Consider the following 10,406-nt stretch of genomic DNA (forward strand, 5'->3'; position numbering starts at 1 on the left):
CAAGCATTGTTCCACCCAGTGTTACCCTTAAAAATGAATAACAAATTAATGTTTGTACTTTGTCGCGCATGCAGTGAAAGTTTCAATCAAGGACAATGTGAACACAACGACAACGAACGAGCTTTAACAGGTACCTGGGTAATTGATGAAGTCAGGAAGTCTGTCGAAAAGGGATACAAAATCTTGGAAACGTACGAAATATGGGAGTACCGCACAGAACAGTATAACAGAGAGACTAAAACTGGCGGTTTGTTTAATGATTACATAAATAAATTTTTGTGTATTAAACAGCAAAGTTCCGGATGGCCAACATCGTGCAATACAGCTGAAAAGAAAGATGAATATATTAAAGAATATTTTGAAGTCGAAGGTGTTCGGTTGGATCCCTCGGTTGGATCCCTCAAAAATAGAAAAGAATCCAGGACTCCGACAATTAGGAAAATCAGTTATTACTTCGTTTTGGGGAAAACTAGGTCAGCGCGAGAACCAAAGTAAAACTACAATAGTTAGACAACCAGAAGAATTTTATAACATCATGACTAACCCTTCAGTCGACATTAATTCGGTTCAGCCGATAAATGAGGATACGCTCCTTGTAAACTGGGAATTTAAAGAAGAAAGTTACACCCCTTTATCGACAGTGAACGTGGTACTTGCCGCTTACACCACTGCGCAGGCACGGTTAAAGCTGTATGAGTATCTAGATTTATTAGGTAAGTAAATTTAACATAAAAATTGCTTATAGGTAACTGTATTTTTTGAAATAGGCGAGCGTGTGTTGTATTATGACACGGACTCTATAATCTACATTACTTCCGAAGGCCAGTTTGATCCACCGACAGGTAAATTTTTGGGCGACTTAACAGATGAATTAGAAGCTGAAGGTGCTGATAGTTATATTGAAGAATTCGTGTCAGGTGGACCAAAAAATTATGCTTATAAACTCTGGTCCACGGCCAAAAATTGTTATGTAAATGTTTGTAAGGTGAAAGGAATTTCCCTTAATTATAAAAACTCACAAATCATCAACTTTGAACAGATAAAGAGGATGGTATTGGAAGGTGATAAAGCAGAACCCTTACTGGTATCGTCAAAGTTGATGAAAAGAACGGCTGAACATAATGTTTTAACAAACGATACTACTAAAGTCTACCGTACAAATTCGACAAAAAGATGTTTTGCTACAGATGGCTCATCACATCCTTACGGTTTTAAGAAGTCTCGTTTATCCGGTGGAATAGACGAAAATTTATAAAAAATTTAGCAGATGTAATAATATGTACCTGTAATGCATAGCTATGTAACTTTACTGTAATGTGGTATAAAATTCAATTAATTAGTTAAAAACATTATTCATTAATTCATCTTCAGACCGCACCTTTCCTATCACTGTACCGATGGCTGGGTCTCAATGATGGCGGATTTGTGATCGTACAGGTAACAGATAACATGTAACAGCTAACACTAATAAAAAACCTGTTAGCTGATACATCTTCTTCAGTTACCTGTTCCAATCATGTTCACGTTCGGGTACAGGTCCACGTTCGCGTTAGGTTCATGTTAACGTTCACGTTAGGTTGACGTTCGGGGTTCACGTTCGCGTTAGGTTAACGTTCACGTTAACGTTAGGTTCACGTTCGCGTTAGGTTCACGTTAAGGTTTGCGTTGAGTTCACGTTAACGTTCATGTTATGGCGTTCACGTTCGCGTTGGGTTCACGTTCATGTACGCGTTGGGTTCATGTTCACGTTGGCGTTCACGTTCGCGTTAGGTTCACGTTCACGTTAGGTTCACGTTAACGTTCGCGTTAGGTTCACGTTCGTGTTGGGTTCACGTTCACGTTCGCGTTCACGTTCGCGCTGGGTTCACGTTCACGTTGGCGTTCACGTTCACGTTGGCGTTCACGTTCACGTTGGCGTTCACGTTCACGTTGGCGTTCACGTTCACGTTGGCGTTCACGTTCACGTTGGCGTTCACGTTCACGTTGGCGTTCACGTTCACGTTGGATTCACGTTAAACGTTCGCATTCACGTTCGCGTTGGGTTCACGTTCGCGTTAGGTTCACGTTCGCGTTGGATTCACGTAGTTTTTCCATAGATTTCAACCTCTAACTATAGAATCTCTCAAACCCTGCGTACCTCAACTGCTTACACGCTAGCATTTTTCTATTTCAGATGTCGCGGGGTTCGATTCCCAAGGCAAATTTAAAAAAATAATGTCTATACCAATCACGTGACCGATGACGTGAAAAAGTGCTCTTTCACAGTGATGTCAGGTAATAGAATGATTTCATAGCATAACTGCATTGTTTGCGATACTGTTTACCATTGTTATCAAAAAGCAGTTGTCTAAACCTAACACGATACGTAACACGTTAACCTTTATGACCGCTAAAACTGTTTGCTTATGTGGATATGAAACCGATAGTCTCGTATACGAGATAACATGTGACATGTGAAAATCGTACATTTTAATTTTAAAAATATCCAAAGTTGATCGTACGAAGGTGGTAAGACTCGTTTGGAAACCAATATTCAGGCTTTTCTTTCGACGCCAGAATGGTGACTATGATAAATATACAGGGCTTTAAAACATCAAAAACTGATTTTCAAGGAAAGAACTTGTAATTTATAATGGCGAGCAAGTGGCTCGTTTAATTTTTTTTTAGCCTCCATTTTCGTGGAATAACTAAGATCACGACTTATAACGTCAAGCTACCTGGTTAATACATATTATCGCCGCCACAAGAGAAGAGCCCTGCGTCATCATCTACAAGCGTGTGATTTAAGATTTAAAATCAAAAGTCAAAATAGTTCCTTAATAATCAATATTAAAGTTGTTGAAAAATGTACATGATGGCGTAGTTTCGCAAAGGTTTAAAAAGAGCAACAGCAAATCCCAATTCAGTTGTTTTTGTTAAAATGCAATAAAGAACAGGAAAGTTGAAAAAAACGTAGGTAAAAGAAGAATGACAAAAACGAAGAGCAAAAGAGGTTATGGAAAATTTGAAAATAATTAGGAGTATTACGACGTTGGTCAAATCAGCATCAAATATGCATGTTAAACTTGACAAGCGTTATAGGTTATCTCTTTTCATTACATTTAGCTTTTCAAAAGCGCACGTCTATTATATCCCAAGAACTTGTTTCGTTCTCTGTCCTTTTTTGGGTTGCGGAAATTTTTGAGATGTAAGTATCAACACCTTGGATTTATGCATTCGTACATTGATGACGCAGGGCTCTTCTCTTGTGGCGGTGATAATAACCATCACGGAATTAAATGGGAACATGGTCAGCATACACTTTAACCGATACTTTGGGCTTTTACTTTCTAACTGGAAATTTACCAAAGATTCAGATAAAATTATAACCCCCATAGATATTCGACAATTTAATCAATCATGTTGTATGAAAAAGAACGAGATTGAGGATTAGCGTGAAATATGTAATAACTCACGATTAAAACTGCTAGGATCCAGTAACTTCGCTTCCTTTTACCAAATATTTATCAATAAAATGCATGACTTGAAAAGAAGTACCGCAACTATCGAAAATGTACAGCTACGTGCCGAAACTTGAAAAATCGGTTGTGTGAGGAAGTCTCTTACAAAGGGATGTGTTAATAAAATTATAAATCGTTCATTATCAATGACAAAATTATCGGTTTGGTTCTGGTTCACGTTACATTTAAAATATATCAATTACTCTGCTCCTAAAAGATTTGTACCGTTTTGGAGATGGTTTTTGTAAACACTTCCACCTCAGACGAGACAGCGCGCATTTTTGAACGAACTAGTCGAAGATCCCATACAGAGAAATTCCACTTATGTCTTTATAGCGTAAAGGAAGGGGATATATTCCATTGCGTATGCTCATCGAAGTGGATATGTACGAATCTGCTTAAATCAATAAGAATCAGATATCAGGGTCGGCTTAGAACACAATTCATCGAACCCTTTCCTCCCTCCAAATATTGGTGTAGCTTTAGGTGATTGCATTTCTCCAAGAGTGTAGATTCCACGTTTTCAATTGTTTAGTGAATTCCGCTTTCATTGCTGTAATTTTTTTGTATGTAACGTACCTATCTATCTTTTAAAAGTGCAAAACCGAGAAAAATGTGCAATTTCCCTTAGCTTTCCACGTAATTTTATTTATTTAAGTGAGTCTAATATTAGCAAATTGCTCTATACAGATAATAACTATTTAACGTACCTATTGGATATCCCGTAATTACCTAGCTATAGGTACATTTTGGAAGATTTCGATAATGGTACTACCTCGCCCCTTTAGATAATTTCTGTTAAATCTAGGCATACTTATCGTAATAGTAGGGTTATTAACCTGAACAAGCCACTGACATTCGTGGAAAACGATGACGTTGGCATTTTTTTCCGTTGAATTACCTACATGTTAATAATGAAACGCACTATTCTATTTGTTACTTCCCCTCGATACCACGTAATAAAACCGTGTTTCGCAAAATTTAACGAGTGAACTTGGACAGTTTGAAGTGATCATGATCGTAATATCAGACTGGGATTACGTTATTTTGATTTCTGGATAAAAAGCGCGAGAATGCGTTCTAAGCAGGTATGCCTACAGCACTTTAAATGGAAGTTGCATAATGTAATTAATTTTTAATTTTATATCCTGCGATTGCTTGAGAATCACCTCCTAAAAGAAGATGCCTTCTAGAAAATATCGATGGCCGTATTTTTTGCTACGCTCTGAACTGTGTTACAAATAAAGTGGATAGATATGCGTTATGTACGGGTATTTATTTATTCACTACTACTAAATCCTAGCTAGGTAGCCATTTACTCTCACTCTCACAAACTTAATTCAAAATCTGCTGCCATTTGTTTCCGATGTAATTAATGCGATAAACTTAAGTACCGAGCCCCATTTTTGCATGTATCATAAGTAGTGGTGGAAATTTATCTTTATCTACAGTTTCCCATCCCTAATGTGTGCCATGTAGGTATCTAATTACAGTTTATAGATAAACACTGATTTTGGAACAAGGACCAGTCTGTTAAACGAGGAATTCCGAAAACCTTTTGGTAGACATACCTGAAATTCGTATCGCACTTGAGGAAGATACCTAATTATCAACTTATTGGGGACCACACAAGAATGGTCAAATACTTACGTATAAATAAGGTAGCTTACTTAAAAATTGTTGATTTCTTAGTATAGTAAATATTTTAGGGTTGCTGCAATAAACAGATCAAATTGGTCATTGGTGGGTCCATAGACGAAAATTCCTTTCGACAGCCAAAGAAGACGATAGTTTATTCGATAGAGGCTATACATAATCATTTTCGTGTATTTGTTTACAATTAAACAAGGATTTTGCGTGTTTTTCTCACACCTCGCCCAATAACGATCAAAATATGTACCATGATTTAAACTAGAGCAGAATAATTCAGTGGTTACTTTGTGGCAAATCAGATATTTTCCATTGTCAATGCGTCAGGTCGATTTCGATTACGTTAAAGGAAAAAATTGTATGTAAAGATTGTTTAGTCAGTTTGCTCAATATACATTAGACGCCGATCGATCACATTTACATGCTTTCAAACACTGCACGTTGAATTTCATACAATATTCTTCCTCAAACTCTGAAAGAAATTTCAATTGTTTTTTAATATCACGCTATTGAACTAGTAAAATCTGTAGGTACTGATTGTTATATACAGGATCCTCGAAAAAAAAAGTGTACCCGATGCTGAACCTCGCCCTGAGATTATGCTGCATATATACTGCATAATAAAGCATATTTATTATTATTTATTATTAAGTATTAATGAAGAGTTTTAATCGAAACTAACCGTATAATACAGACAAAATGTTTGGGGTTTCATTATCATCTGACCTTGAAGTTGTAAGTGTGTGAGAGAAGCAATCGCTATAAATACTTAAAACGCAATTAATTTTTCTAGAAGTAAGCATTTTTGCCTGAAATTATTCTCTTTTAATCCAGTAAACATCACATTCGTTTAATGGGTTTCCATATAAGGAAACTTTTAACTTGACCTTGATCTCACACCTGAATATCATCATCACCTTGACACGCAACGTTTAAAGGGTGAGTAACCTGTGTGGATTTTGATCGGTAACTGGACTTGAATGGTTGGGGATGGACTTTGACCGTTCGGCAACCTTTAGACTTTATACGAATCCTTAGACTTTGACCGGAAACCTACTTTTAGATTTTATACGGCGGGAATGGACTTTGTCTGACAACCTTTAGACTTACATCAGCGTTTGACCAGTCAGCAACTCCTGGCTTTTGAACAGCAGAGAAAAGACCTTTGGCCGGTCCGTAATCTATGGACTTTGATCGATTTGGACTTTAAACAGTGGTGATTTTGATCGATAGCTTGATCTACTTTCCAAAAGACCAGCGGAAATAACGTCATAATACAGACAAAATATTGGTTATAATCGTCATTGATCTGACCTTGAAGTGTGCGCACAGCCGTGACTAGTGTACAGTGACATCGCGTTGTATATCCTAATAATCTGTCCTTGAACTCACCTGTAGCTTATTTAAACGATTAAATGGTTAAATGTAAAATTTACGCCGCAACTTTGATCGATAGCTTGGCCTACTTTTCCGATGGAATTTGACCGGTCAGCAACCTTTAGGTTTTGAACAGCGGGGAATGGAATGGCATGCATCATTTTAACACACGACCTTAATCAGTTAGTTGGACTTTGAACGATTTGGAACAGGTATGTAATCGAATTTGATCGGTCAGCAACCTTTGAAACAACGGAGAATGGACTTTGAACAGTGTGGACTTTGATCGGCAACTTGCCCTACTTTGATCTGACCTTGAAATGTGCGCATGCGTCATTTTAACGCACAACCAAGTCCTATCAGTCTTCTTCCAGATCGTGGTGAGTGTACACGCGAAGTGATATGTGTCTTGTGCAATGACGTGTTTGTGAACCTGTACGGATTATCGCCTTGATGACTGTGGAGCAAATTAAGGTAAGTAAGAGTAAAATTAAATCTTCCCGGACCAATTGACAAAATAACCCCCCAGTGGGGCCAACTCCCGAAATACCCCGGGTCACAACCCAGGACCAACTACCGAAATACCACCAATTGCCAAAATTTGACCTTACACCCCGGACCAATTGCCAAAATTTGACCTTGCACCCCGGGCCAATTGCCAAAATTGGACTTCGCACCCCCTGGGCCAATTGCCAAATTTGATCTTGCAGCCCCCCCCGGGAACGATTGCCAAAATTTCACCCCCCGGGCCAATTGCCGAAATTTGAACCTGGGCCAGTTGCCGAAATTTGACCCGGACCAATTGCCGAAATTTGACCTCCGGGCCAATTGCCGAAATTTGACCCCGGGCCAATTGCCGAAATTTGACCCGGACCAACTGCCGAAATTTGACCCGGGCCAACTGCCCAAAAATATGGCCCGGGCCAACTGCCAAAATTTGGCCCGGGCCAACTGCCGAAATTTGCCGAAATATTTTCCCACGGTCCCCAGAATTTTCCCACACTCGGGTACCGCTATACCTACTATTGGGAAAAAATAGTGAAAACAGCTGAATTTTTGTATTTTGTATTTGCACTATTTTCACATAACCTCCAATTTTCCTAGAAAAACCCGAAACACTGCTTTTTTTCGTTTATTATTCTTATTTTTGCGAAAAAAATATCGTAGGGAGCAAACATAGCTTGTTTTATGATAAAAATGAAGATAATTTTTTTGGCGTGTAAAGTTGAACAGTTTCCAAGATCTCGATTTCTGAAAAAAACCACCTCTTTTTCGAGGGGATGAAAAATCTATTTTTTTGCATCGTAAAGAGAAGCGCGGGGTAGCAAAATTTCTGGGAAGGCTTATATTTTAATAAACAAAAATAAAAAATATTATTCCTATAGCAAAAATTCGAGAAAATCGCCAAAAACTGGAAAACACGGTTTTAAGATATACACGATTTTTGACATGATAAATCAACATATTGGGTGTTAATAAAGATTTTTTCGAAATCTGTCTTCTTGCTTCTTTAATGTTTGCTTAAATATTCTCTTTTGTTATCTTATGCTTATGCTTATAACTGTTTTAGTTAAAACATCTTTATTATTTCTTTTTTCTGCATTTTTGCCGCAATAAAAGCAATTCGAAATAAAATCGGATTATCTTGCTTCCTGATTCCTGAACAATTTCTTTTTTTCACTGACTCTTCTTCCTGCCTGTTTTATAGCTGATGCAATTGCGTTGGGTCTGTTGAAAACTTGCAAAATCTGAAATAAGAACGTTAGTTTTACCGGCCATTGACCAAAGCAAATGATTTGAGATGTAAAACCTGGAATAAACTTTATGAGGATTTTATTCATAATTCCTGTAAAACGATCAACAGGGCCAGCTTAATCCCATCAGCTGTAAAACAGGCAGGAAAAAGAGTTATTGAACAAAAACAAATTGTTCAGGAAGCAAAAGAATTCGATTTTACTTCGAATTGCTTTTATTGCGGCAAAAATGCAGAAAAAAGAAATAATAAAAATGTTTTAATTAAGGCAGTTGGGCACTGGGAAATATTTTATCAACATTAAAGAGGGGAGAGAAGACAAATTTCAAAAACTTTTTATTAGCGCGGATCCAATACGTTAATTTATTTGCAAAAAAAGCTATTTACCTACTGCCAAAACGGTATACCTTAAAACTGATCCCTCAGTTTTTACCCCTTTTCTTAAAATTTTACTATTGGAATAATATTTTTTATTTTTGATTATTAAAATGTAAGTCGTTACGAAAATTTTGCTACCCCTCACACCTCTGTACGATGAAAAAAAAATAGATTTTTCATCCCCTTGAAAAATAGGTGTTTTTTTTCAGAAATCGTGAGATCTTGGAAACGGTTCAACTTTACAGGCCCAAAAATTATCTTCTTTTTTATCGTAAAACAAGCTATGTTTCCTGCAAATTTCAAACCCCTACGACATTTTTTTCGCAAAAATAAGAATAAAAAACGAAAAAAACAGTTTTTCCGGTTTTTCTAGGAAAATTGGAGGTTATGTAAAAATAGTGTAGATACAAAAGTTGCTTATTTTTTTAATCTCTATAACTTTTACATTTAATATTTTCGTCTAAAATTAATAGTTTTGCCACAATTTGCAAAACACCAGTTTCCACCCCTTTCAATCCCCGGGATTTCACCCTCAGAAAAATTCAGCTGTTTTAATTATTTTTTTCTCATTTCTATTCATTTCACCTGCCTGAAAAACCCGGTTTCGCTCGGTAACTAATTTTTTTTAAAATAAATTATTTTAGAGCTGTTTAGCCTGGACTATCTATGGCTAGCGCCACTTTGAATTCAGCTCGTGGCATTATAGATTTTGCAAAAAAGCCCTGGACTTTCGGGGGGTGCTATGTTAACGCTAGCACCGCCATTGTGTCCGATCACTTCCAAAAGTAAGCGCTATGTTCGCCAGACCTAGCACCACAAATTTTAGAGCTAGCGCCACCCTCCAATAATGTGGGAGGAAATTTCTCCTAGCACCACCATTTTGTTTTTTCGGGTAAAATTTTGACGTTTTGTGGTCTATTGACCTAGCGCTTCTAATTTTAGAGTTGGCGCCACCCCCCACTAGTGTGGGGGTCAATTTTTCCTAGCACCGCCATTTTGACTTTAAGGGTAAAATGTTGATGTTTTCTGTTCTGTATATTGCTGTGTGCACTGGTCCGTAGGCCAGAAAGACCCTACAGAAAACACCACAACAAAAACCTAGCTCTTTCCCTTTATTTATTATCACGGCACAAAACTTCTCCCCAGCATAGACTAGAAATTCGAATCTGCTCTCAGTTAACCTGTTAACTTCTTACAGAGAGTGGGTCAAACCAAATACCTTAAACTCCAAACTAAACTACAACATTTTGAATAATTAAAATGGACCTTAGGCAAACATCCAATAAAAACACAGGTAAATTAGAAATGAAGTCGTTAGAAGGAAAATGGTACAAACACACAAACAATTATTACAAATAGACTAAAATTAAGACTTAACTACTTACATTAATTGTCCGGAATTGATATTCAAATAAAAGGTATCCTTACACAGTTCACAAAAACAATTGCAATTTTCAATGAATACACTTTACACTAACGACCGGGTAATCGCAGCATTTATAGGGCCGCCGATAAACATCTCTCCTTGCAGCACCTTTGATGGCCAAAACTTCAGAATGTAGAACAAAAACTAGCCGCGAATTCGGCTTCCGGCTTCACAAACGGAACTTCTTCGAACTTCAAACTCACATTAGGCGAAACTTTTAATGCTGGCTGTCGCTTCAAAACAATTAATCCACGATGGATCTCGCAAAAAGCGAAATAAATTCTTCTACGAAACGTAACTCGGTGCTGAACGTAGCAAAAAG

At 37.4% G+C, this 10,406-nt stretch overlaps 1 protein-coding gene across 1 annotated transcript; it reads left to right on the forward strand.

The window, feature by feature from the left end:
• Positions 1 to 412: 412 nt before the first annotated feature.
• Positions 413 to 1,362, forward strand: LOC116169744. The gene is made up of 2 exons (XM_031485901.1): positions 413 to 713; positions 768 to 1,362. The coding sequence occupies exons 1-2, from the start codon at positions 536 to 538 to the stop codon at positions 1,253 to 1,255; spliced, it is 666 nt and encodes a 221-aa protein (XP_031341761.1). The 5' UTR covers positions 413 to 535; the 3' UTR covers positions 1,256 to 1,362.
• Positions 1,363 to 10,406: the final 9,044 nt, after the last annotated feature.

This window comes from Photinus pyralis, unplaced genomic scaffold (genome assembly GCF_008802855.1).
Source record: "Photinus pyralis isolate 1611_PpyrPB1 unplaced genomic scaffold, Ppyr1.3 Ppyr1.4_LG4, whole genome shotgun sequence".
Taxonomy (NCBI): domain Eukaryota; kingdom Metazoa; phylum Arthropoda; class Insecta; order Coleoptera; family Lampyridae; genus Photinus; species Photinus pyralis.

What these genes read in the sequence shown, in the direction of transcription:
- LOC116169744 (XM_031485901.1), top strand. Translation starts at nt 536, where the DNA reads ATGACTAACCCTTCAGTCGACATTAATTCGGTTCAGCCGATAAATGAG. An exon ending in TGAGTATCTAGATTTATTAG is followed by an intron (nt 714 to 767) that starts GTAAGTAAATTT and finishes TTTTTGAAATAG; the next exon opens with GCGAGCGTGTGTTGTATTAT.